At 36.8% G+C, this 25,856-nt stretch overlaps 15 protein-coding genes and 1 non-coding gene across 16 annotated transcripts; 9 read left to right on the top strand and 7 right to left on the bottom strand.

Annotated features, from left to right (window-relative positions):
- Positions 1–1,312: 1,312 nt before the first annotated feature.
- Positions 1,313–1,633, top strand: KAFR0H03100 (uncharacterized protein; the record flags this gene model as incomplete). Its single annotated transcript, XM_003958806.1, has 1 exon — positions 1,313–1,633. One exon carries the CDS (start codon positions 1,313–1,315, stop codon positions 1,631–1,633), a length of 321 nt encoding a protein of 106 aa, XP_003958855.1.
- Positions 1,634–1,768: 135 nt separating this feature from the next.
- MRP7 (mitochondrial 54S ribosomal protein bL27m) lies at positions 1,769–2,824 on the bottom strand (the record flags this gene model as incomplete). Its single annotated transcript, XM_003958805.1, has 1 exon — positions 1,769–2,824. The coding sequence occupies one exon, from the start codon at positions 2,822–2,824 to the stop codon at positions 1,769–1,771; it is 1,056 nt and encodes a 351-aa protein (XP_003958854.1).
- Positions 2,825–3,856: 1,032 nt separating this feature from the next.
- Positions 3,857–4,399, top strand: RER1 (protein retrieval receptor; the record flags this gene model as incomplete). Its single annotated transcript, XM_003958804.1, has 1 exon — positions 3,857–4,399. The coding sequence occupies one exon, from the start codon at positions 3,857–3,859 to the stop codon at positions 4,397–4,399; it is 543 nt and encodes a 180-aa protein (XP_003958853.1).
- A 493-nt stretch (positions 4,400–4,892) lies between these two features.
- Positions 4,893–6,050, top strand: DOM34 (ribosome dissociation factor DOM34; the record flags this gene model as incomplete). The annotated part of the gene is made up of 1 exon (XM_003958803.1): positions 4,893–6,050. The coding sequence occupies one exon, from the start codon at positions 4,893–4,895 to the stop codon at positions 6,048–6,050; it is 1,158 nt and encodes a 385-aa protein (XP_003958852.1).
- A 195-nt stretch (positions 6,051–6,245) lies between these two features.
- KAFR0H03060 (uncharacterized protein) lies at positions 6,246–7,040 on the bottom strand (the record flags this gene model as incomplete). Its single annotated transcript, XM_003958802.1, has 1 exon — positions 6,246–7,040. The coding sequence occupies one exon, from the start codon at positions 7,038–7,040 to the stop codon at positions 6,246–6,248; it is 795 nt and encodes a 264-aa protein (XP_003958851.1).
- Positions 7,041–7,737: 697 nt separating this feature from the next.
- Positions 7,738–9,192, bottom strand: CIT1 (citrate (Si)-synthase CIT1; the record flags this gene model as incomplete). The annotated part of the gene is made up of 1 exon (XM_003958801.1): positions 7,738–9,192. The coding sequence occupies one exon, from the start codon at positions 9,190–9,192 to the stop codon at positions 7,738–7,740; it is 1,455 nt and encodes a 484-aa protein (XP_003958850.1).
- Positions 9,193–10,917: 1,725 nt separating this feature from the next.
- On the top strand, positions 10,918–10,991 carry KAFR0Htrna8N. Its single transcript has one exon. It is a non-coding gene; the product is annotated as a tRNA-Asn (tRNA).
- A 637-nt stretch (positions 10,992–11,628) lies between these two features.
- SWM2 (Swm2p) lies at positions 11,629–12,027 on the bottom strand (the record flags this gene model as incomplete). Its single annotated transcript, XM_003958800.1, has 1 exon — positions 11,629–12,027. The coding sequence occupies one exon, from the start codon at positions 12,025–12,027 to the stop codon at positions 11,629–11,631; it is 399 nt and encodes a 132-aa protein (XP_003958849.1).
- A 407-nt stretch (positions 12,028–12,434) lies between these two features.
- Positions 12,435–13,178, bottom strand: RBP95 (RNA-binding ribosome assembly factor RBP95; the record flags this gene model as incomplete). Its single annotated transcript, XM_003958799.1, has 1 exon — positions 12,435–13,178. One exon carries the CDS (start codon positions 13,176–13,178, stop codon positions 12,435–12,437), a length of 744 nt encoding a protein of 247 aa, XP_003958848.1.
- A 410-nt stretch (positions 13,179–13,588) lies between these two features.
- CTO1 (Cto1p) lies at positions 13,589–14,524 on the top strand (the record flags this gene model as incomplete). The annotated part of the gene is made up of 1 exon (XM_003958798.1): positions 13,589–14,524. One exon carries the CDS (start codon positions 13,589–13,591, stop codon positions 14,522–14,524), a length of 936 nt encoding a protein of 311 aa, XP_003958847.1.
- Positions 14,525–14,640: 116 nt separating this feature from the next.
- On the bottom strand, positions 14,641–15,891 carry KAFR0H03010 (uncharacterized protein; the record flags this gene model as incomplete). The annotated part of the gene is made up of 1 exon (XM_003958797.1): positions 14,641–15,891. The coding sequence occupies one exon, from the start codon at positions 15,889–15,891 to the stop codon at positions 14,641–14,643; it is 1,251 nt and encodes a 416-aa protein (XP_003958846.1).
- Positions 15,892–17,257: 1,366 nt separating this feature from the next.
- KAFR0H03000 (acetate uptake transporter family protein) lies at positions 17,258–18,145 on the top strand (the record flags this gene model as incomplete). The annotated part of the gene is made up of 1 exon (XM_003958796.1): positions 17,258–18,145. One exon carries the CDS (start codon positions 17,258–17,260, stop codon positions 18,143–18,145), a length of 888 nt encoding a protein of 295 aa, XP_003958845.1.
- Positions 18,146–18,965: 820 nt separating this feature from the next.
- KAFR0H02995 (acetate uptake transporter family protein) lies at positions 18,966–19,892 on the top strand (the record flags this gene model as incomplete). The annotated part of the gene is made up of 1 exon (XM_003958795.1): positions 18,966–19,892. One exon carries the CDS (start codon positions 18,966–18,968, stop codon positions 19,890–19,892), a length of 927 nt encoding a protein of 308 aa, XP_003958844.1.
- Positions 19,893–20,287: 395 nt separating this feature from the next.
- On the top strand, positions 20,288–21,085 carry KAFR0H02990 (BAR domain-containing protein; the record flags this gene model as incomplete). The annotated part of the gene is made up of 1 exon (XM_003958794.1): positions 20,288–21,085. The coding sequence occupies one exon, from the start codon at positions 20,288–20,290 to the stop codon at positions 21,083–21,085; it is 798 nt and encodes a 265-aa protein (XP_003958843.1).
- A 612-nt stretch (positions 21,086–21,697) lies between these two features.
- Positions 21,698–23,812, bottom strand: GLC3 (1,4-alpha-glucan branching enzyme; the record flags this gene model as incomplete). The annotated part of the gene is made up of 1 exon (XM_003958793.1): positions 21,698–23,812. The coding sequence occupies one exon, from the start codon at positions 23,810–23,812 to the stop codon at positions 21,698–21,700; it is 2,115 nt and encodes a 704-aa protein (XP_003958842.1).
- Positions 23,813–24,582: 770 nt separating this feature from the next.
- On the top strand, positions 24,583–25,851 carry KAFR0H02970 (uncharacterized protein; the record flags this gene model as incomplete). Its single annotated transcript, XM_003958792.1, has 1 exon — positions 24,583–25,851. The coding sequence occupies one exon, from the start codon at positions 24,583–24,585 to the stop codon at positions 25,849–25,851; it is 1,269 nt and encodes a 422-aa protein (XP_003958841.1).
- Between the last annotated feature and the right edge of the window lie 5 nt (positions 25,852–25,856).

Here is a 25,856-nt window from a genome sequence, read left to right as displayed (position 1 = left end):
TTTTAGTATTGTGATGGAATGTCCAAAGGGCTCTTAAGTTTGCTTGAATACTGACGGTGATGTGGCCGTTCGTCAGCCAATTTTTCTTTCAATGTTTGAATTCCTCTATAGTTAGCTCTCATTATCTGGCCAATAGAGTAAAATTTTTGATGTATTAGTTAACTCCATTTTTTACGATAATCAGCCTTGAGAGAGGTGGTCAATTATGCCAGCATGACTATTTAGATATCGTCAATCAACTAGCTAATATTATCATAAAGTTTTTGAGCTACGTGGGAAGCTATTTTTTAGGCTTACTTGTGAAAAAGGGCTAGTAAATTAATTCCTCGATTATAGGAAAAAGCAATGCAACTCCCTCACTTTGAAACTTTTTATTTGGTATCACTCATATGCTGCAATTCATGAAAATAACCATCTTTTTGGCTAACACTGAACCTTTATCAAAATTCTTTACAGTTCACCCAAGACTATTTATGATAATAATATTACACAACTTTCATTCACAAATGGAAAGCACTTAGGATTTACCGACATTGTCGTCATTTAGCTGACTACTATTTCAAGGACATGTCATTACGGGGCAAACTTGTGAGTTGAGAAGCAATGGCTCAGTAAAGAAATCTGTAACGTGTAGTGCATCCCCTAGATATAAGGTCACTGAAGTGTCAAAAAATATGACAATTTGATTAACCTTTTTGCATTAAATCTCTCCAACTTCCATAATTTCAATTGTGAATGCATCGGACTGCCCAAGCTCAGATGCAAGGTGTTCGATAATGATTTTTACAACGGAAATCACATTTACCCCGGTCATTAAGTAGCTATGTAATGCGTACTCTGGGGTCACGGTTCGTCAGAGAACTCAGCTATTTATGAATTAAAGGTGCTCTTTAGTTGCATCAAAGACATATTTATCATTCATTGGAATGTACCATTTTCAAGACACACTCCGCCATCAATTTTCATGCAATGTAGCTTGTGGTACTGTATTTTTTAATGATTTTCGATGGTAACAAGTTGTTTAGATTGCTGGACTAAAAAAATTCGGCTTTGCAGATATATAATTTATGTTACATACTTTTATGGAGCCTTTAAAAAAAGTACATCTCTCCTAATTATTAAATAATTTAAAGAAAGTTGTGAGTCTACTATGGGAAACTTGATAAGTACCAAGCTATTAGTCTGGCTAGCTATAGCAAGCACTAGCTTGTATATTATTTTCATCAAAAGAAAATATATTTGTATGTATTAACTCCAACTGACATATTTATTTCTAGGTGCTTATTCGGAATTACAATACTAACAGTTACTGATGATAGCGTTCAAATTTCAAGAAATAATGCTTAATTTAAAGAGGAGATTTGGTGGCCACATTAGCCTAAATAGTGAGTTTGTTAATGATGTAGAAAGTGGATTATATTCAAGAAACTTTAATATAATATCAAAAAATAATGATGACGGTAGAGCAGGGCTAGACGATAAATCGAAACAAGAAATTAAGAACATCATGGAAAATGAGCAGGTCAGTTTTGATAAGGCAAGGTTACTTTTCACCGAGAGAAAATTCAAAGATAATGCAATTGGGCCAGATGGAATGCCACTCGACCCCAAAGCCGTTACTTTTTCAAGGTGAAAATGTATAACAACGGGTTACCAGGTTCATAGATGGCAAAAATGTGACAACAGAATATGAATAGAACTCTTATTATGAATGCTCTTCATATATTCTTATTTACAGGTTTAATACGTGCCCTATGTACATATACGATTAAAACGCTTCAATTTTATTTGTATCATAATTATAACGAGCTCTCGAACCTCTTGAAGAAGGGCTGAAACCTTCAATCTTTAAAGTCCCGGTTTGAAGTGGTTTCAAGAACATTCTACGAAGACGAACCTCTTCAGAGAGTGACAAAAAATGAGAAGCATCGTTAAATAGATCAACAATTTTTGGTAGCTTGTTTTGTGATACTAGTTCCTTGAGATTCTCAATTAACCGTACTTTTAGGGTGGATTTCTCCTCAGCACTAATAAATCTAATTATTCTGAACTTATTGTCAAATGAAATTGATTTGTTCAGTATCTCTACAGTATTATTTACCTTCTCCAGTAAATCATCTTTAACTTTTGCATCCCATTGCTCTCTACTTGCCTTTAGCTCTATTTGTTTCTTCACAAACTTTTCTGAATAGCACTGCGCATCCTCTAAATTGAAGCCATTTCGGAGACATGACCTTAATCGAAGAAGATAATCTAGGCCAGAGTCCAGACGGGGAACATTTAACTCAAGCTCCTCAGTTATAAATTTGCTGTACTTTTGTGCTCTTTCTTTCCTCTTTTCTTCACGCAATTTCTGCTCCTGACAGATAGAGTCTTTCACCATATATAACTTTCTGGGGAGTGCCTCCTCTTCTTTAATGGCTGCCTTCTTATTATCCAATAACACATGGCCAAATCTTCTTGATCTTGGAGCAAAGTGGGGGGTAGGTAAAAGCTTGCCCCTACCTAATGCAACACCAATAAATTTCCTTTTAGGATGGAAGGGATCTAAATAGTATCTTACAATACCTGGTTCTAAGGCATAGATTGTGTGATCTTTCCCAATGCCAACATGCTCACCAGGATAGAATTTTGTTCCACGCTGCCTCATAATAATTTCGCCAGGTTTCACTGACTGACCTTCATATTTCTTTGGCCCCAATCTTCGTCCTGCTGAGTCCTTCATAGAGGTTCTTGAACCGGAAGCTCTTTTGGTCGAGGTACGAATCTGTACTATAATTGAACATGGACTCCTTCTTGAAAATAAGAGACTTAAACCGAACATGTAAAACACACAGTTTCAATATGCTTCTTTGAACGAATAAAACACAATTGTCGAGAGGAACCAATATGCTGTTCCCTCTATAATGCTAAATACTCGTAATTTTTGTTTCTAGAATTCCGAACATGTTGGTTGAAAATTAGAAACCAAAACGACATCAAAAAAAATCTAGATAAAAAGAAAAAACGTTACATTTATTGAGGATAGATACTTTTTAACAAAAGTATACTATACTGGCCAATAGTCATGAGGAGTTATCCAAACATTAGTCTATCCACCTAAGACCTTTAATTTCTCGGTCCTTCATGGTGCAAAATTTACAGAAGTGTCTTTAGAATCATCACGTGCTTTAACTATTATTTACAATCATGTATTTTTCCAAAATATATATGTACTTTGTGTGCGCATCCGAATAAAATAAAAGTGAAAAAATTATTCTCTGAACTTTTCTACGCTGGCAGTGCTAGTGTGAGAAGCCAAATGGCGACGAAAAATTTGTTTGAAAATTGAAAATTCGATATTGTAAGAGGCCAATTATGTCTTTAGAGGCGGTAAAATACATGTTTTGAATATCATTTTGAAAGCGAACTCCACTTTTGGAGGTGACATATATCTTTAGAATGATTTTTTTAGTAACTGTTAAACAGGATAAGGCAGACAACCCGACAACTGTGAATCGTAGACTATGTCAAAGTTGGTGAGTACCATGAGTGATTCGGAATAAAATTTCTAGTAGAACATTTCTCAAATTCTAAAGTGTAGTATGCTCCTCCACTTGTCATCTTACTGGTCTATTCATTTTGTTGGTATCGTTTGCTTGATTTATGCTTGGCTAAGCCTCTATGTATTACCCGCCCTTAGAATTGGTTTGTTTTGATCTTCGAAAAACTGAGGTTTTTACTATGGGATCGAAAGGCTTTTTTTACTTGCTGTCCTTCCAAGTATAAGATGTATATTAAATAAGGCGACATAAGCATCCAGAAATTGACCTGATATCGTTGAATAATGGATTTAGCCAATGGTGATGATTCTGGTATGACGCATTCAGGTGGAAATCCTGCTATGTTATATATGCACAAGGCAAAAACGCTTTTACAATTCTATTTAGATAAGGTAACACCACATGTAAAAGAAAGATGGGTTGCCTTAGCCGTTTTGAACTGTGTTTTCACATGCCGTATCCTATTTAGTCAAGGTTGGTATGTTGTTTGTTACGCATTAAACATCTACCTTTTAAGTCAATTCCTTGCATTTTTGACACCGAAGTTCGACATGTCATTACAGCAAGATGAAGAGAATAAAGAATTAGAAGCTGGCGAAAGGGCAGAGGAATTTCGTCCATTTATTAGAAGACTTCCTGAATTTAAGTTCTGGTATAACTCTATGAGGGCAACATTAATGGCTTTAGTGGCTTCAATTTTCACCATTTTTGATATTCCTGTATTTTGGCCAATTCTACTGATGTATTTCATAATTTTGTTCTTATTGACTATGAGAAGACAAATTCAACATATGGTGAAGTATAAGTATATTCCACTTGATATTGGCAAAAGAAAGTACGGAAGTTCAGCAAAATAAGGCTCTTAACAAAGTATGCTTAGCCTAAATGTAGCATAGGGTTTTGATACCCAATAAACAAAAGTTAATAGAGTGTAGAATACCATTTCCCAATCATATAAGTAGATATACTATATATAAATAAAAGCGTACATTTGATTCAGGGTTCTAGTGCCTTATTTCTAAATTTTATACAAAAGTTTGTTTGAGGTGGACTGACAGCGCAACTCATATTCCAGTTAAGAAAACACCTCTCTGAGAGGAAGTCATCGTGAAATTATTAAAAGACAATTCTCCCTCAAATTTGAATTTCATTCGATGCATAGCAATAAGAGAGGTTTTTGAGAAACTGGTCAATAGCATTCAAATTTCAATATCCTACCATCTCATCTTATCCTATGGGCGAAATTGGAAAACTACTTCATGATTTTTCAGCGCAGCATAAAAGAAAATTATTTCATTTTCTCATAACAAGGTCAAGTCGTTGAGAAGCATTGATAAGGTAGTTCCATTCATGAAGGTCCTAAAGCTTGAGGAAGGATCAAACAGTAAAGAAGGTGCTATTATTCAGGTACTACCTGAAGATAAAGAAGATCTATTTGCTTTGTACCAAATAATCGAAAATGAAGATGAGTTGATATTCAAGAAAAAATTCACCTCAAAAAGGGAAGAAGATAGCAAAAAGAGTACCGAGCTAGTTAAACTGAAAATACAAGTAGTTTCCAGAGATTTTGATATGAAAGAAGAATATTTGAAATTCAAAGGTACTACGGTTGCGGATGATTCAGGAAGGATCAATGTTGACGTTCCAGTTGGAAAATTTATTAGCTTTTCAGTTAACTATGCCTATCCCTTCACAATTATAAAGCAGAGTTTTGATAAATATGCCAGAAAAATGCTTGAAGAAGCTAGTCAGCCAGAATTAAGATCAGACACGGCAGCAGTCGTCCTGCAAGAGGGAGTTGCACATATATGCGTTTTGACAACATCCTCAACTATCGTAAAACAAAAAATTGAATATAGCTTGCCAAAAAAAAAAAGATCTACTGATGTAATGAAATTTAATGAAAAGATAGAAAAATTTTATAAAGCAATCTACAACGGTATGAAAAAACATTTTGATCTATCGAAATTGAAAATGATTTTGCTATGTTCACCAGGCTTTTATGCCAAGACCCTTATGGAAAAAGTGATATTTTACGCAAATGAAGAACATAATAAGGAGATCCTTGACAATCAGTCCATATTTTTGGTTGCTCACTGTTCGACAGGTTATTTACAGGGTATAAACGAGGTTTTAAAAGATCCAGCTTATGCCACAAAACTTAAGGATACCAAATATTCTAAGGAGGCTATGGTAATGGATGATTTTCTACGCCATTTGAATGATGATGATTATAAAGCATGGTATGGTGAAAATGAAGTGAGGAAGGCTGCTGATATGGGAGCAATTGACTCAATATTAGTTACCGACTCTTTTGTCCGTTCTCATGATGTAAGCGAACGAAAGAAAAATCTGGAGTTGATTGATTCTGTAGAACGAAATGGAGGTGTAGCATACGTGTTCAGCACCCTGCACATCTCTGGAGAAGAGTTGGAAAAGCTAACGGGTATAGCATGTATTTTAAAATATCCTCTACCAGATTTAGATGAGGATTCTGACGAAGAATAAGTCAGTCAGGTGGGCCTCTTCTTATTTATTAAGCATGAACATACTAATTATATTTTTTCGTGTCTATAATGTGTGGTACTATTAAGAATAATAGTAATCAGTTAAATTATTGATAGATATATAGAAAAAAAGACAATTAAATAAATATAAAATATCAATTGTATTAAGCCAGGCAAGCGTTAGACATTAGAATATTCACGTAATTATACAGCAATCTGAAGCTTTTTTGTTTTCCTTTGTCGTCTCACCAGGCCTAGTCTGCCTTTGAGCAGCCTGGGTTCTGTTTTTTGGTTCATTTACAGTTGAAACAGCTGTACCTCCTTCGGCAGGTGCACTGGATGTAGTTGTAGCGGCTGCTTCACCTGAAGGTACTGTAGATGTACCTCCATACAATTTTTGTACAGTTTGGTAGAACGTTTTACCCTGAATCTTCGCTATTCTTAGCTCCAAATTGGAGGCTGTTCTCGAACCATCTGATGCAGCTAATGTACCAGAACCCCAAGCTGACCCACCATGAATTTCTTCGATGTTTGCTAATTCAGCAAAGACATTTTTGTAACCCAATGGAATGTAAATCATACCATGATGAACTACGTAAGACAAACACTCTTGTATGGTACTTTCTTGTCCACCACCATAACTTGCTGTACTTACAAAAAAACCAACAGCTTTGCCATTTAGCGTACCATTGACCCACAGTCCACCGGTTCTATCCCAAAATGCGGACCATTGAGCAGGAATATTACCATATCTTGTAGGGATTCCAAAAAGAAAGGCATCATAGCTTTCCAAAGTTTCCTTGTTGGCAACAGGAATATTACTAGGCTTAGCAGGCGCATTCATTTTTTGTAATACATCCTCTGGTAAAGTTTCCTCAACCCTATATATGACAGCAGCTCCTCCAGCGGCTTCAATCCCACCCTTGATAGCTTTAGATAATGTGTTGATGTGACCGTACGTCGAATATGTTATAATTGCAATTTTAACCATTTCTCATGAAATATTAAATGTCTCAAAGTTCCTCGACTATTCTAGTTAAAAAGCTATGGGATTACAAGAAAAATTTGGGCTTTTATGAAACGATGGGAGGATTTGACATTATTTGATAGACATCCTCCCTTATATACTGAAGGTGTATATCTGTCGACTTCCATTTCATATTGGAGGCATGTTTAGTTGTTTCTGGAAAAAGGGTATAATTAATAATCATGACAATTTTCAAAGCTTTATTCACACATCGACCGATGCACGGATTTGCCTTAAAGGATAGCAAAATGATTGCTCAGAAATAAAGGTATTAATAGCAAGCAACAAGCCACTCAAATGGTAGTCATGACTTGACTAAATACAAGCATACAATGAAGTAGTTTGACGGTCCTTGAGAGGCTATAACGTCGGCTGCCCAATTTCAAAAAAGTCCGCATGGACGCACGTTAATCTGAAATCAGAGAGAGAGCTTTCAAGTAACGCTTTTAGCGAAGCGAAGGGCCCAAGAGAGAGAAGAACCCATTCGAATAAACTCAAAATGTCGAACATTCCTTGAAGTCTTTCAATATAAAAGTATAATATTCAAAAAAGAAAGAAAAGAAGAAATATGTCAACTAGCACAAAATATGCGACAATGTATATTCTAACGCTGTTCACAAAATGCAAAAAATGCTGGCATAACTAAGCAAAATGTATTGATCTACATACGTGATTTTACCTTGGGGACATCTTGAATGATTTCTTTCAATCTTTGCGTCGTTAGAGATTTTGGTCTCTCAATTGGAGCACCAATGGCTCTGTCAATTATAAGTTGAGATAAAACACCAAAAGCTCTCGAAACCCCAAATAGTACTGTATAAAAGGAAACTTCTGTCAAACCGTAATACTGTAATAATACTCCCGAATGTGCATCAACATTTGGCCAGGGATTCTTACTTTTCCCGTGTTTTGTCAAGACTGCTGGGGCAACATTATATACAGCAGACACCAATCTAAATAAATCATAATCTGGAAAGTGCTTCGATGCAAATTCACGCTGTGTCAAATAACGAGGATCTGTTCTTCTCAGTACGGCATGACCATAGCCTGGGATTACTCTACCGGAATTTAATGTATCCCATAAATGTGCTTCAATGGTTTCCTCTGAATAGTCTCCATTGAGCTTTTCTTTCAAATTTAATAACCATTCCAAGACTTCTTGGTTAGCGCCACCATGTAAAGGGCCTGAGAGACCATCTAGTGCGGCTGAAAATGCCAAATATGGAGAAGTTAGGGTCGAACCGACTAAATGAGTAGTGTGTGCAGAAACGTTTCCCCCTTCATGATCCGCATGAATTGTTAGATATAATCTCATGAGTTCGATAAAGTCGTTGTTATCATAACCTAGCAAAGTAGCAAAATTCTTGGCGTAATCAGCGTCAGGGTCAAAAGCGCCGAGCTGCCCGTCTTTGAAGGTATTGGCATAAATTTTTGCAGCAAGTATAGGAAGCATAGCTAACAGGTCCAGGACGTCTTCGTAAGTGTAAATCCAATAATTCGTTTTGCTAACACCCTGAGAATATGCCTGATTAAATTTTGATTGAGAATCTAAAGCGGCAACAGCAATGGAAAGCTGTACCATCGGGTGTAAAGTTTTTGGTAAACGGTTAAGAATTTCTATTACATAGTCAGGAACTGAAGCCCTTCTAGAAAGTTCTTTTGAAAGTAATTTGGCTTCTGATTTTGTTGGAATTTCCCCAGTCAAAAATAGCCAAAATAATGCCTCTGGTAATGGCTCTTCACTATTTGTTTCCTTTGGAAAATATTGTTTTATTTCTGGGATGGTATAACCTTTTAATTCTATGCCTTTGATTGGATCCAACAGAGAGCCATCCCAAAGTATGCTATTTATCCCACGCATGCCTCCAAGCACTTGTTCGACAGATACTTCACTGATGACCCTGTTACCATATTCTTTCTTCAAAGCTTGAAGCTCTTGTACTTTGTAAGGAATAATTTCTGAGAATTTCTCTTTCAGAGTCTTTTCTTGTCCAGCATCTAGTGTTGAATCTTTTTTTATAGTGGTGACAAAGGAATCGTTTGTATTAGTCTCGTTTCGAGAACCACATGTGGTATGCAATTCGAAGTGAGGATGTGGATTTTTTAGTGTAGGCATTTATAAGATGTCTGTAGAGATTGTGGAACGTAGATTATAATTATACAACAGTATTCAAGTAGAACGACAAGTGACTATAATGTTTATATATCAGGGCCAAGGCTAGAAAAACAAAACTGAGATAACATCAAGAAGATAGATGGGCTCTGCAACAAATGAAAAAGTATGACCCTATCTAATATCATTTTAATCTGCAGAGAGAGTTTGCTTCGAAAAAAAAAACGCTGGGGCTCAGTAGTTATCAACGTGGTTATCTGAATTATATCACATTGGTCTATTAATTACCGTTCAAGATATTTACTGTGCTCCCCATCAATCTAGACACTCCCGTTTTTCCTCGAAACTGAGTTCCATACAGATACAGAATATGTTTCCCTTTACAACTCAGCTGATTGAATATATTCTTATCTAATTTTTTTTTTTTTATTAACCAAGAGTGTGACCTCCATAAGGAAGTTAAATTACGTAGATTGTGAAATCGAGGCGGAAAGTCCGTGATTTTCTCAAATTTCAAATTTTTCTGCCTGGCCCGCGTGCCCGGAACAGAAATTAAATTATCCGAATGTTTATTTACTATGCTATATCATGGTCATGAATTTTTCCAGATTGTTATGTGTTTGATATGTGGGATTTGAAAATTGCTGAACTACAAACTTTTGCCTCTCTAGAGATACTCGCTTACTTGCCAAGAGTCTTAATAGCTTTCAACATTCTTTACTCACAGACAGGAACATACCTGTTTTGGCTGATGACCCTGCCAGAAAACGTGGAATTCTGATTATTCGTTTTTGTTTCATATTGTGGCTTATTTGGAATAAATTTAGTAACCAGCAAAGCGTCAAATCAATACTTACATGCTATTATTTAGTATTATTTTTTTTCTTCACTCGCTGTCTTCCAAAAGACTGTATATTTCTCTTTCTTGCACATACAACTTTGAAAGCTTCGCTTTCCATACTTGCTCAGGTTATAGCTACTGGTCTGAATATCTCTTGGGCGTAATTCACTGATGGAGAATCAGGGGCACTTGTTTCCTTATGCGAGCTTTCAGGTTTATGCTCTGTCACTCGGTATGCCAATTCAAAAAGGGCTAAAGATAGTTTAAACTTCAGTTTGCATTACGAAATATGACATCTTCGTGAGAAGTTGGGCTATATTAGGTATTCGCATGCAAAATTCTACCCACCATATCGTCTGAGGAAGGGTTCTAAAAAGAAATAAAATTCTAAAATACCATTATCTACGTCTTCCTGAATAGGGTGGTTCTGACACAGAGGTGCTATGGTCCAATCAAATTACTTTAGTAGCATTTGAGGGCTATAATCTAAAGAGTTCTCGATGCCTGAATAGCATATGCAAATTAAAACGTTGAAAATTCCATCTATCAGTCAGCAGTGGCCTAAAAAGCCAAGTCATGAGGGCCAAGCCATGCCAACTTATTACTTGATTTTTGAAGAGGCATAATATTCAAGTACTGAAATAATTTCAAAAGCCTGAATTTACAAGTGCCTTTAAACAGGAAACAGAATTTTTTTTTAGAGATTTCATTATGAGAGACAGGCGCATGTATGATGATCTTATTACAATAACTCATTACCACTGCCTTCAATGCCTCCACTATTATCACAGAAGAGCAGAAAATTGACCAGATATGGGGAGGGGGTAGAGAAGGACGTAATATTTCATCATTATTATAGTGAGGATAGATTTTTGAGTTTCAAAACAGACTCCATGGCCAAGCTGGTTAAGGCGTGCGACTGTTAATCGCAAGATCGTGAGTTCAATCCTCACTGGGGTCGTTCATTTTTTGCAACTTTTACTACCCAACATATTGCTGATAATTTGCTCTTATCAACACTGTACGTAGCTCTATTATTTTTAGTAGATCTTCTCATTGCGTCAGCTAAATGTTGTTGTTTGCGAAACAATTTTAACATCGCGTCTTCATTGTTTTATAGTGTACTATTTACGTATATAATCAAAAATTGTTCCTCTGATAATTTTTAATTTATACTGAGCTATTAATCTGATTGCATACTTGCATATTAACCAATCTAACAAGAAATACTCTCACCATTATTCGCAGACTCATTATCTTAAATCGGAAAAAGATAAGCAGCCATTCTGCAGCACTTTAGAGAAGTAAGATCAGGAAGTAAATGGCCTTCCCAAGTAAGTAACTTGTAACATACAGTCACACGGTAGCGCACTCATCTTATCTCCCTTATAGCATATTCCGTTGGATACTTTTTTGGAAAAATTGCACCTCAGAAATTTAGTCTGGACATTTGAGAACTCATACTTCATCAAACGTCTTATCTGAGAAACTTCACCATTTTTTACGTATTTGTGGATGTTTTGGAAGGAGTCCAGGTTGTCTTTTACAATCTAAAAGCTATAAGACAAAATTTTCCTTGAATATCATTGGCTAGGACTCTACAAAAAGTCCCTTACCTCAACCTCTTCTAAAATGAGATTATCAAGGGCTGATCCACTGTCACTGTATTTAGTCCTGAATTTCTGTGTATAATTTCCAGCATCTACCTCTTCAATAATCAAATTTGTGAGAGGTTCGTTTTCCAAAAAATACTCTTCACCTTTTATGCAAGACCATATCTCCAAACATCTAGTCAGGAGCAATGTCGATATGTCTGCATCACTAGATTCCCACCTGTCGAAAATGCTTTTGCATTTCCTTAGGATTTCTTTAGTCTGGTTTTTACTTGCCTCAATGTTTCTGAGATATGGGATGATTGTCGCAGTAAACTCTGGAGGAATTTTGGTCAAATCATCGAAATGGTCTATAAAATAGTTTAGAGATTGTTCGATTGCCATTCCCTTTACTTTTCTTCGAGTATCTGATCTTTCTAATGTGTAGATTACTTCTAAAGATGATGATTTTTTTCGACTTATTTTCCATATTTTCAGTACGGCGAAAGGCTACATCAAGCTCGATATATCAAAATAATATCCATAGTATTTAATCGATATGACGCCATTTACCACTATCGGTTCAATGAATGTGACTTAACGTATTCTAGCTGTTTTTATATTATACAAGTGAAAAAATATTTTGATTTGTTTATATAGATATTCATGTAATTTTGGACATGATGGTAAAATGATGCTTCAGAAGAAATTTCTTAAGCTAAGAAGGGACGTCTCAATGGCAGTTTTATCATCTTTCGACCATAACGTGACTAGTTTATGGCACCTTGATACGATATCTTTATTTGGCATTTCTAATTCTTTATTTTCCTCTGAAGGTTTTTCAGCATCTTCATCACCACCTTTAATTTTTTTTCGTTTTCAACCTCTGGTTCCTTCTCCTTATCGCTATCTTCCACAATTGACTTGATTTTTTGTTCCTGTTCTTCTGCATACGCATTCCAAGCTTTTAGTTGCGCTAAACATTTTTCTAAAAGGTCTGTTCTGGATCTGCCTTGTAGGTCCTTGAAATATGATACTAACATCTCATTGTATTCACTTGGAATTTCTTCAATATTGAAAAAATGTTTGATCAGCCAATTTTGCTTTTGTTTTGAGAATTTCCATAATTCGACGACAGCATTTTCATCCTTGGGTTCATTTGAAGCGGTCGCAGTACCATCCACAATGTTTGCCTTCACATTTTCTAATGCAATTATTTCTTCAGGTAATTCTGCAGAGATTTTTTTCTTGTAGAAATCAATCAAATAACGAAGTTGGTCTTTCAAAACCAGATTTTTCTTCAAAAGTCTTTCTTCCTTTGGTAATTTGTCCCTCTTTTTCTCTTTCTTTCCAGGCTTAGAAACTTTCTTACTAGTAGCAACCTTTGCACTATCACCCTGTATTATACGTTTTTTCTCTTTCTTTGTAAGGTAACCCGTAGACAAATGGGTGGTAACATTTAATGGATCTTCTGAAATAAAATCGTCGCCATTATTTTCTGCGGATGTCTTTTTTATAGCAATTCTTTTCCATGCCGGGATGTGTCCTTCTGACATTGTATCTAGCTATATATTTGTAGGGTCTTAAAGATTCTAAGCAGTGGGCTTTTTGATGTTTCTATTAGATATTCGAGCTCATCGACTTCTGTAAATTTTTTTTTTTGAAATTTTATTCCAAGACCGATGCCCTTTGTAACTGAAAACTAATAATCATATTTTACAATCGACAATTCGTAAAGTTTTACAAAATGACGGAAATATGTCCAGAATAATCTCACTCTGCAATCGTCATAGAATCAAGCAAGTAAGACGAAGCTGCACAGACAAATACCGCACAGTTGGAAATACCTCGAGAGCTAGAAGCAATTCCCGCGGAAAGTAATTGAAGACTCTGGAAACTTAAGAGTAAAAGAAGGTCATCAGAAACGTGCCGGCGAAAAGAAAGGAAGGCTGAAGTATTATTTTATATGAGGAACATATTTATTTCTGATTTTGATGAAACAATTACAAGTAGGGATACTATCGAAATAATAGCAGAGCTACCTTATTTGTTAAAATCCAATTTTAAGCCAAAATGGTCTCACTTTGTTCAAAATTACATGGAAGGTTTTGATAACCTGTACGATGCAAATCTGCATAAGAGAAAGTTACCGTTAATCAAGATTGAACCTTCTTTCAAACTTTCAACGCAAAACTACAGAAAACTGCTGGACAGTGAATTTGCCTTCCAATCATTTAATGCGTTGATAGAATTAAATAGCATCGAGGAGATTTCTAGGTATTCTGTTTTCAAAGACATTACTGTGGCTCAAATGAAAGATTATGCAACATCTAAACTAATCGATGAACCATTGTTACTGAGAAAAGACTTCACAACTTTGGCAAAGTTGAAAATAAAGAAAGAAGACTTTTACGTTGTTTCCGTTAATTGGTCAACCGAATTTATTTCTGAGATATTGAAAGAAAGATTACTGAGCGAGCAACACATCTTCTGTAATAATCTCTTAGTTGAAGGCGAGAAGTATACAGGAGAATTTTCCAATAAACTACTAACAGGATCTGACAAAGTAACTGTACTAGAGGATCTTTTAGCAGATTTAAAACTGAAAGAGGAAGGTACGAAGTATTGGTATATCGGTGATAGTGAGACAGATCTACTTTGTATCTTGCATCCTAGAGTAAATGGGGTCTTGTTACTAGATCCGAAACATAAGAGAGCTAGATTTGATGAGATTACATTGAAAATCTTGGGGCTTCCAATCGATGAAATTAATGAATTCTGTCAGAATGATCGAGTGCATTATTTGAAGTTCGACATCAAAGAGGGAAACAATGCTCTTTACTTAATCAAGTCGTGGGAAAGTTTTGACAGAATTTTGACAGACGAAAACATCATTACATAACTATAGAATAATAAGACGTTTCTTTTAAATACTGTCAATTATATTTTTCATTAAAGGCATAATAATAGAGAAATTATATATGTCAAATATATATTATATCATTTCTATAAGTGCGTTTATTGCTTCTGGGATAAGAAAGCAACACCCGGTAATTCCTTACCTTCTAATAATTCTAAGGAAGCACCACCACCAGTAGAGACATGGGAAATCTTTTCGACAACACCGTACTTCTTAGCGACAGTAGCAGTGTCACCACCACCAATGATAGTAGTGGCACCGGCGGTGGAAGCCTTGACAACGTCATCTAACATAGTCTTGGTACCTTCAGCGAACTTTTCGAATTCGAAAACACCTGGTGGACCGTTCCAGACAATAGTCTTAGCCTTGGCGATTGTGGCAGCGAATAACTTTCTAGATTCTGGACCACAATCTAAACCTTGCCAGCCAGCTGGGATACCTTCTTTGTCGGTAACAAACTTGGTGTTAGCATCAGCAGAGAAAGCGTCAGCAATTACAAAATCGACCGGTAAGACAATTTCGACGTTGTTCTTCTTAGCCTTTTCGACTAATTTTGGAACAATTTCGGCACCAGCCTTGTCGAAGATAGAGTCACCGATTTCAGTGTTTTCTAAGACCTTCTTGAAAGTGAAAGCCATACCACCACCAATGATGATAGCATTGACCTTGTCTAATAAGTTGTCAATCAATTGAATCTTGTCAGCAACCTTAGCACCACCTAAGATGGCTAAGAATGGTCTGGTTGGGTTTTCTAAAGCCTTACCGAAGTATTCTAATTCCTTTTGCATTAAGAAACCGGCAGCTCTTTGTGGTAAATCGAAACCGACCATAGAAGAGTGAGCTCTGTGAGCAGTACCGAAAGCGTCATTAATGTAGACATCGGCTAAAGAGGACAATTGATGTCTAAATTTGGCGACATCTTCCTTTGAAGCCTTGACCTTTTGGCCATCAACCTTTCTGGAACCTTCTTCTTCAATGTGGTATCTTAAGTTTTCTAATAAGATAACAGAACCTGGAGCAGCAGCCTTGACAGCAGCTTCAACTTCTTGACCGACACAATCGTTTAAGAAAGTGACTGGCTTACCTAATAAGGCTTCTAATTCCTTAGCGACTGGAGCTAAAGAGTATTTGTCGTTTCTTTCACCATTTGGTCTACCTAAATGAGAAGCTAAGACGACGTATTTTGGCTTGTGGTCTAAGACGTAGTTGATGGTTGGTAAAGCAGCAACGATTCTTTGGTTGGAAGTGACGGTCTTACCATCCAATGGAACGTTGAAATCAACTCTGATAAAGACACCCTTGTCTTGTAATTGTAAATCTTTGACACTTAACTTAGAAGATAAAGACATTGTATTAGAAATAAATGCTCTTGGCTTACTAAAGAAGACAAATTTAGAAATAAAATTTAAAATCAACGCTAAAAATTGGGACCTTTAACAATTAGATAGATTGCTCACTTATTTATATGAAATTTCAAGTTGAAAAGATAACATGTTTCAATAACAAGAAAAGTATCCTTATTTTCCTGCACTTGAGAGGTTTCAACGCCATTGGGTTCGAATAGGATGATTACAATTTACACACTGATATCATAGGAGTTTAGCGTAGAAATTGCGTGAAATGATGTGGTTGCTTCAGTCTTGCTTGACAAATTCAAAAGCTGGTGATCACAATTTGGCAATTCGGAATGCTCGTTTCAATGTCAGCAGAAAAGAGATCCGTTCCATGAAGGGAGTCCGGCAAATGAGATTTATGAACCGAGCTTCTTCTTAAGCTGCAGTTTATTGCAGCTCATATTCCCACGCGCGAAATTTTTTTGGAACAGGAAGCTCAGGACGCCGACGGTGTGTGGGGGCTGCTGCTGCAACAAGATAGAATGCAAGAGTGCAGAAAGCCATTGGAATGCTTACGAAGAATTTTGCAGAATGAATTAGAGTATCATGGTGAGAGAAGTGTACGTCTAAGCAGTGGTCATTCGAAGCCTGTTACGTCTTAATTTTTTTAACGTTCATTTTTCCAGGTTCCAAAGTTGCAAAGTTGCGGCTAGGTTAAGGAATAGATTATTTTTGCGAAGTCCGTGACTATTAGAGGTTGCCAAACACCATTTGTGAAGTTCACTTCACAAGCTAGCAGTATGTATTGTCAGAATATCGTTTGTTGCGATTTCGCTGTCCCTCTATTCCATTTCAAAGAGAAGACATACCATGAATTCTGCCAAAAGTCCGAGATATCTCTGTTCCGTCGGGCACGGTTGATGATGATATATAAACTGTTGTTGAGAGATCAAAAGGAGAAAAAAGAATACAGTTGATGACCTTCAACCACCCCTCAGTAAACATTTCTTTTGTCTTGTCACAAGTACCTGCACCTTCGTAGACAATGGAAATCTGAGGATCGAAGTGGTGAACAAAAAAGGAATGGACCCACCTTTCCCAATTAACGAAGATCGAGGATATTATCTGGGAGAAAATGTATTCCCCGAATGTGATTAACCTATCATCAAAAGGGTTATTTATTTGATCTCGTTCAGATATAATGGCTAGATCATGGGGCTGTTCGCACCATTCAAGTCCCTTTTAGATTGACATCAGTTATCTAATTAAATACAGGATCGTATTCGGTTCAAAGGAGCCTAGTGTGTATATATAGCAGTCTATGACAGTTCTTGTATGATATAGACGTGAGCAATAAGGAATCCAAATTGGCTTTGAAAAAATGACCGATCTTGAAGCTAATATCGCCTTAACTGATTTGAGTCAGGATAAGGACTATAAATATACTCTCCCACATTGCCTATCTTCCAATGAATCCGACAACAATGTAGAAAATGCTTCAAATAAGTTTAATATTCAAGAAAGTACTGAACCACCTGGCAGGATTTACACTTCTGGCACTAACAATGAATATATCTATATCGGGCGCCAAAAATTTTTAGCAGATGATCTACGTCGAGCATTCGGCGGTACCTTGGAACCAGGTCTAGCACCTGAGCCTCGTCACAAATTTGCTAACCCTGTACCATTGGGATTATCTGCGTTTGCTTTGACTACATTTGTGCTATCGTTGTGTAATGCGGGCGCCCAAGGTATCGATATTCCAAATGTTGTAGTCGGGCTTGCCATGTTCTATGGTGGACTTGTTCAACTTATTGCAGGTATCTGGGAAATTGCATTGGAGAATACATTCGGTGGTACCGCGTTATGTTCGTACGGAGGATTTTGGTTAAGCTTTGGTGCAATTTATATACCATGGTTCGGTATACTGGATGCATATAAGGAAAAGGAATCTGATCTAGGAAATGCACTGGGTATATATCTGCTTGGCTGGACCATTTTTACCTTTGGACTGTGTCTGTGTACTTTAAAAGCTACTTTGATGTTTTTTGCACTATTCTTTTTAACTGCCATAACGTTTCTCCTCTTGGCAATTGCGAATTTCACAGGGAATCATCACGTTCAAGTCGCAGGTGGTGTAGTGGGGACACTTGACGCGTTTACAGCGTGGTATAATGCATGGTCCGGTATTGCCACGAGACAAAATTCCTACATTATTGCACATCCAATACAGTTACCCACTAATAATAGAATTATTGGAGAACTTTGAAATGCGAAAAAAGAAGGCTTTTCACCGGTAGGATTTCAAGCACTTCTTTATATACTCTTTATAGTCTTTACTTAAAGGTATACAAAAAGCCATTTACTTTCTAAGATGTTCATTTTAAGTATTTATCTATTTGAATATTGCGGCACATGAAAGCTCTCCCACATTACGTTTTTTGCTCATCTATACTACTGACATTGTGTATAGAAATCTTTTCTGAAAGGAGATGTGACGGATGTCAAAAGCCGGTTAGGTAAGTGGAAAACTTGATAGATCGGTAACTTCTTAGTAAGTTAGTGTTACAAGCTTTTTCTCTGAAGTTGTCGTTGGTGAAAAAAGTCCGAGCGGCTCTATCATGTTGCCGATCACCATCCAATAACTCGACGTAGAAACGTTCGACTATAGGTTCTGTTAGTTAACTGAGCATCAAGTCTTAGTAAAGGATAGTTCCAAACCAAGCACAATGATAGCACAAATATTTAGGAATTTATCGAAATTAAAGTTTGGAGGTTTGGCTTGTTTTGTTTTGCTTTTTTGATTTACTTTCGAGGCGATGAACATTCCTCAATAGATAATCTTCCAATACTACTCGACACCTTTTTTTACTGGACACAATAAAAATTTCACTCCTCCCCCCTTTCTAAACAAAAGTAAATGCTGCGTTATCATTGATGTCAGGCAATTGTGTAGCTAAAGAAGACGGTACAAACTTTGGGAGAGTCGTATAAGAAGTTATAAGGTAGAGAACTACTTACTTTTAGTTCCTTGGATCAGCTTTGTAGTTTCAAGATTTCAGAACCACGTAACATTTTTACAATAAGAAATGTCTACGAATCAAAAGGATGATGTCTCGACTTCAACTTTGCGAAGCTCAGATAATATATTTGTTCACCAAAGCATCAGTGGGACTTTTATTCAGCCATCTAAAATAGGATCCATCGAAGAAGAGGCCGACTTCGTCTATATCGGACATAAAAAATGTTCTAAATGTGAATTGATTGATGCCTTTGAAGGTACCTTAAGGCCTGGGCTTCCTCCGCCACCGGTACACAAGTTCGCTAACCCATCACCGCTGGGACTTTCTGGTTTTGCATTAACCACATTTGTTTTATCCATCTATAATACAAGAGCTCAAGGGATCCATATTCCAAACGTAGTTGTTGGTGCAGCTCTGTTTTATGGCGGAATAGTACAATTAATTGCCGGTATTTGGGAAATTGCTGTTGAAAATATATTCGGTGCCACGGCATTATGTTCATACGGTGGATTCTGGTTGAGTTTTGGGGCCATTCACATACCATGGTTTAGAATACTAGATGCCTACGAAAATGAAGAAAGGGAATTACAAAAAGCACTGGGATTTTATCTTTTGGGATGGTGCATATTCACATATGGTTTAAGTGTATTCACCATGAAATCGATGATCATGTTTTTTGCACTATTTTTCTTGCTGGCGACAACATTTTTACTGCTATCAATAGGTAATTTTGCCGGCAATAAAAGTATCATCAAGGCTGGCCATGTTCTAGCTACCATAGTGGCATTTATCGCATGGTATAATGATGTTACAGGTCTCGCGAATAAAGAGAATTCGGATTTACGACCACGTTCTTTCCAGATACCAGTTCTTAACATGGTCTATAAACGAAAAAATAGGCACGATTTCGATGAAATGATCAAGAATCGTGTCCCTTGGTCACAGTACTATATAAAACAGTATATAACTCAAAGACGGTATTCTAAATTGTGAAGAATACTGCTGTTTGAAGGTTGTAGTCGGACTGTAATTGATTACTCTTCAGGCTTGTTATAAGTTTGTTTCAAGAAGGTCTGTCACTGGAGAGCATCGCTTGTGATACTTTTCTCTTTGCGAGATTTCTGCGCCTCCATACAATTTCAGGAATGTTCGAACAAAACATTGTGCGGACGTTTCTCAGCTTTTCCTGAAAAGTCACAGACGCTCCTGAAATGTAGATTTTCCGATTCAATGTGAATTAAAATAAGGGAAATTCGGACCATCTGAGATAAAAGCTATTTAAGAAGATGAGATTGTCTATTGAAGTTACCGAGTGGTAGATATTGGGAATTTGTCAAGTACTCAGACTATTTGGATATTAAAAATTTTACCTGGTACAAAGTATTGAAATGAGTTGGGGTGGTTTTAAAAAAGCTGTAAGCAGAGCTGGTAACAGTGTGATTATTAAAAATGTTGATAAAGTAACGGACAGGGAGTATGATATGGAAGAACGTAGGTTTAAAACCCTAGAAACAGCAGGAGAATCTTTGCAGAAGGAAGCAAAAGGCTATTTGGACTCCTTGAGAGCTATGACTTCCGCTCAGGTTTCCATTGCGGAGGTCATATCGAATTTGTATGATGACTCCAAATTTGCTGCTAACAGCGGTGCAAACGTGGGGAACTACTATTTGCAGTCAGTACAGGATTTTGATACTGAGACCGTGAAACAGTTAGATGGTCCTCTCAGAGAAACTGTGATAGATCCTGTCGCAAAATTTGCTGGCTATTTCAAGGAGATCGATGAAGCAATAAAGAAAAGAGATCATAAAAAGAAAGATTATGAAGCTGCCAAAGCTAAAGTACGTAGGCTTGTGGACAAGCCTGCAAAGGATTCCACTAAATTACCTAGAGCTGAGAAAGAATTGACTCTAGCAAAGGACGTGTATGATAATTTGAACGAGCAATTAAAGACAGAACTACCGCAATTAATTGCTCTTAGAGTTCCTTATTTTGATCCAAGCTTTGAAGCACTAATAAAGATTCAATTAAGATTTTGTACGGATGGTTATACTAGACTAGCTCAATTGCAGCAATATTTAGATGCCCAATCGAGAGAAGATTACGCAAACGGTCAACTAGATATTAAAATTGAGGATATGTTACAACAGATGAGGAATTTAGAAATATGCACTATAGGATTGAAATAATTTTTGAATTATATATGTCATTGTTTAGTATTATAAAAAGTAAATCATAGGAAGGCTTTATTATCAAGTCGCAGAATCTTCTTCTCTACATGTTTTAAGATGGTTGCTATCGAATATTTGAATGGATGAGAAGGGGGATTATTACATACTAGCTGGAATATATGTTCCAGCGTTTTCTTTTTTATTAGATATGTTTTGCAAATCATTCAAAATCTTACAAAATGGAATTTGTGTTCCTTCAAGGAGATATAGCTTACATTCATATTTAAGCACTCTATTATATGAAACGCCAAGAACTTCATGCCTTGTAACCTTTAATGTCGTATTCTCTTTAATTTTTATATCTTGTTTTTCTCGTAGTATATTTGAGAGGCTTAGCTTGGCACAAATTTAACCTTGTTAAAACAAAATAAAAATTAAATATCCGATGAATTCACGGTATAAGACACTTGACTATATATATATAGATATCAACATTCGTTTCATCAAATCTTGCAAATAATACACGCTTGATATCAAGAAAAAATTTGATATGATAGTAGAGGAATTTATCTATAATCAGCTATATAATGTGTTAATATGCGATTTATCTAAAAAGCATTAACACTTTATCTATTTTTCTAAAGCAAGGACTATGGCAGTTCTACTTGGAATGTACACTTGAAGAAAATTTCTTCTATTGTTCCATTCTAAATCAGTGGTGTAGAATTTGGAACTCTCATCAATTCTATCGTGTCCACCAAATTCATCACGATCAGAATTCAAAACAATTCTATAACAACCAGCTTGATCAACACCAACTCTGTAATCTGTGAAACTATTTGTTGGATGGAAATTGAAAATGAATAAGAGGCCATTACGCTCAAAGACAATAACTTTATCAACTTCGTGCTTCAATGAGACGTAAGCTTGAGGAGTATTCAACCATTGATGTTTTTTCTCACATAATTGCATAGCTCTATCAAAATCGTTTAAGTGACGGTAACGTAACAAATGGTCATCAACTAAGTTGAATTGTCTACGAGCATAATGATAACTATCATTATTATTAACATTTGGGAAATCTAACCATTCTGGATGTCCGAATTCATTACCTTCAAAATTTAGGTAAGCTTCACCACCTAAAGAATGCGTTAGTAGTCTAATCATTTTATGTAGAGCGATACCACGGTCGATGACTAAACTAAGTTCTTTGAGTACGGTCATATCCGTGTACATAGCGGCATCCATCAACCAGAAAGCTAATGTCTTGTCACCAACTAATGCTTGATCGTGTGATTCACAATATGATACAACCTTTTCACCATGTCTTCTGTTAGTTAAAGTGAAGACAATGTTACCAATGTCCCAATCGTCGTCCTTCTTTTCCTTTAGTAATTTAATCCACATGTCAGGTAAAGCCATGGCAAGTCTATAGTCGAAACCAGCACCACCCATCGAGCGAGGTAAACATAAGGTTGGATAGCCTGAAACATCTTCAGCGATAGTAACTGCAGATTGAGGCAATAATTCGTGAACAAGGTCGTTAGCTAACATTAGGTACGCCAATGCTTCATGATCAACTGCGGATCTTTCCTTTGATAAGTATTCATCGTAGTCACCGCTGAATGCACCACCTTCACCAACACCGTGATGTAGATATAACATTGAGGTGACACCATCAAATCTGAAACCATCGAACTTATACACGTCAATGTAGTAGGCCAAGTTGGCTAATAGGAACCTTTGGACTTCGAAAGAGCCGTAATTGAATAATCTAGAATCCCATAGTGGATGTTCACCTCTTCCAGAGGATAAAGAGTGGAAATATTGATGATCTGATCCATCAAATCTATTTAAACCATCTTCTACATTCTTAGAAGCGTGACTATGGACGACATCCAATAAGACTAGGATACCCATACCATGAGCGGTGTCTACCAATTCTTTCAAGTCTTCTGGGGTACCATAACGGGAACTTGCAGCAAAGAAATTGGTGACTTGGTAACCAAAGGAAGCGTAGTAGGCGTGTTCCATGATAGCCATCAGTTGAATGGCATCGTAACCTAAGTATTTAATTCTTGGTAAGATCTTTTGAGTGAATTCTTTGTAAGAGGTGACTTTTGGTTCAGGAGATGAGATGCCGACATGAGCTTCATAGATTCTTAAGGAGTTCAATTTCTCATTGAATTTTGGTCTTGAATTCTTAAATTTGTATGGTTGAGGTGGATTCCAGAATCTACCTTCGTAAGCAGGACCGTATTGTTTAGAAGTTTCCTTTGATGGTTGAGTGGCTCTGGTAATCCAGGCAGGTAGACGATAAATCTCAGTACCGTCTTCCAATTGGAACATGACTTTAATTTTAGAATCATGTGGGATAGCGGCTTCACCTGTTTTAGTTGGTGGTATGGTGATACTAAAGTTACCGAATTCATCTTTTCCTTCCAGTTGATGAGTATATTTTTCCCAATTGTTGAACTCACCGACTAGAAAAGCGTTCTTAGCGTTTGGAGCCCATTCTTTGTAAGTGATCTCATTAGTCTTTGGATTCACATGTAAACCATAAGATTTGTAAGAGTCTCTGGCGAATTGCGATAGAGATTGTTCAGATCCATCAGGGGTAGCATGTTTGATATCGTATGACCACTTATCAGCCAAGTAACGTCTTTCAGAAAGAACTTGACCGTAAGGTTTTAACCAAGGGTCGAATTCAATTGCAGCCTTAACATTTTCAGGAACCTGGTACATTATTTTTATCTTCTTCCTACTTGTAGTATCTTAACTATGGATTATATAAGATTGAGTTACTCCCAAGAAGATCCTAAACAAGTCAAGCAATTGTTCTCCTTATAAACGTTTTTAGCCAAGGTTGCTTTGATGGGCCCCACCACCACCTTTCTAAAGTGTTACCTGAAAATCCATACTCTATGTAGCCCCTTCGGGGTTTTGCTTGTACGACACTTTCTTCGCTCGAATGGCATGATATTCTGTGAAAATTGACTGTTTTTTCTTTCTCTCGATGAAACGGGCAGCAGAGTGGAAATGGGCGAGGTGTCAGCTGTGTGTTGCAAGCTCTTGGCTCGGGCTGAGCTGCGGCGGCTCAGCCTGTCTGGGATGGTGGGGCCAGGGAGTGTTGAGATCGGAGATTTGTTTCGGTGGTGACACGGAGAGGGCAGGGGGGGGGGAAGAGAAGGAGGGAAGGCTTACGAGGAGAGGAGGTGTTGTTGTATATGGGAAAGGTCAAGCATGCATGCATGTGGGATACGTATAGATGCTGCTGGGATACGAGGAGGACGTATGCTGTCCCCGTGGGATGTGTATGTGACTGTAAGACGAGGCGTCGTCATATAAGATTTGCAGATACCTGGAGTTAGATTATTGTTCCTGCTTTCCGGTATTTAGCTTTTCTAGTCATTGTGGCGCAAATGACATGAGATAAAGATCAATGACAGCTTGCTGTAAGAGAAGAGACGTGTAACTCACTTGAACCATAAAGTAAACTTGCTATTTTTTGTCGTATGAGCTGTCTAGACAGGATATCGCAGTCTGAACGTGTGGGTCATTACATTATACATGCTTCAACAGCTGGCGAGAAAATGGACTGGATTCAAGATGCATGTGTCTCAGAACGCGTTAAAAAACCTAAACACTTTGAAAGTAGTCGTAATGACCCATGTAATGATTCTTTACTCACTTGTAATACTGTTTATAATTCTCATTCAGCTGGAGAGAATGTCAAGGAAAACAGTTTGCAATTGCAAGACAATTCCAACTGGTCTGTCGCAATCAGGAAGTTTGGCAATCCAGCTAAATATTCGGGACCAAATGTCCTAATACCTGTGAATTCGAATTTAGATAATGTTAAAATCAAAGAGAGGACCAATACGGCAGCCTTAATTGCTTCAGAGAAAGGACCTTTGGTGAATGCTACTACGACTATTGACAAAGAGCAGTTAAATGATACGAACTGTTATGACAGCGTTTTGATTCATCAACTTGCACCAATGAAAAACAATATTATCGAACCCGTAGAAGATTTGATGACCATTCTCGATGGAAGTTCAAGTAAATATAGTTCAATTCGTACAAATTTTACCATACAGTCTCTAGAATCTTTGACTGGTGGAAAGAAAAACCATAGAACGATTAAAGACCTTATTATAGAGAAAATTCAAGTTGCTCTGAAGATTCCAGAAGCATATAAAGACAATATTCTATTGTCTAATCCTGAAGAGGGTGCAACAATCTATGCAAATGTGGGTAAATACCAAGCAACAAAAGAATACATTTTACGTAGAAGTAAATTATCTGAAGTAAAACTAAAAGAAGGTGAGAATGGGATGCAAAAAACTCTTTTCGAAAGACGGCTTGGTAGATTTTGTCCACGCGTGCTTAAACATTCCAGATTTTATTTCCTCGACAGTAATCGTGACTGTATAGAAAGGCAAGAAAGTTTTAATAGAACCATAAAAAAGAGAGGTGTACTAGAACTTCAAAAAATTGTAACAAATTTGATGAATTTAGATGATAAATCAAAATTTTCCATATCACCAGAACATGCCGGAGTTTTTTTCAACAGTAGAAGACACATTATAAAAAGGCGACTTAATGATGACATTGATATGATGCTAACAAGAGATCACATCTATTATTGGTTTAGGTACTACATGAAAAATGGTTTAGAAAACCAATACTACGGGAAACTCTATTTTTGGGACGATCCTGAACTATTTCGAAGCAAGTTTTTGAACGTGATGCTTGGGAAGATGAATAGATCGAGTAGATAAGACTA

This window comes from Kazachstania africana, chromosome 8, assembly GCF_000304475.1.
Source record: "Kazachstania africana CBS 2517 chromosome 8, complete genome".
Classification (NCBI taxonomy): domain Eukaryota; kingdom Fungi; phylum Ascomycota; class Saccharomycetes; order Saccharomycetales; family Saccharomycetaceae; genus Kazachstania; species Kazachstania africana.
This window is presented reverse-complemented; position numbering and strand designations above follow the sequence as displayed.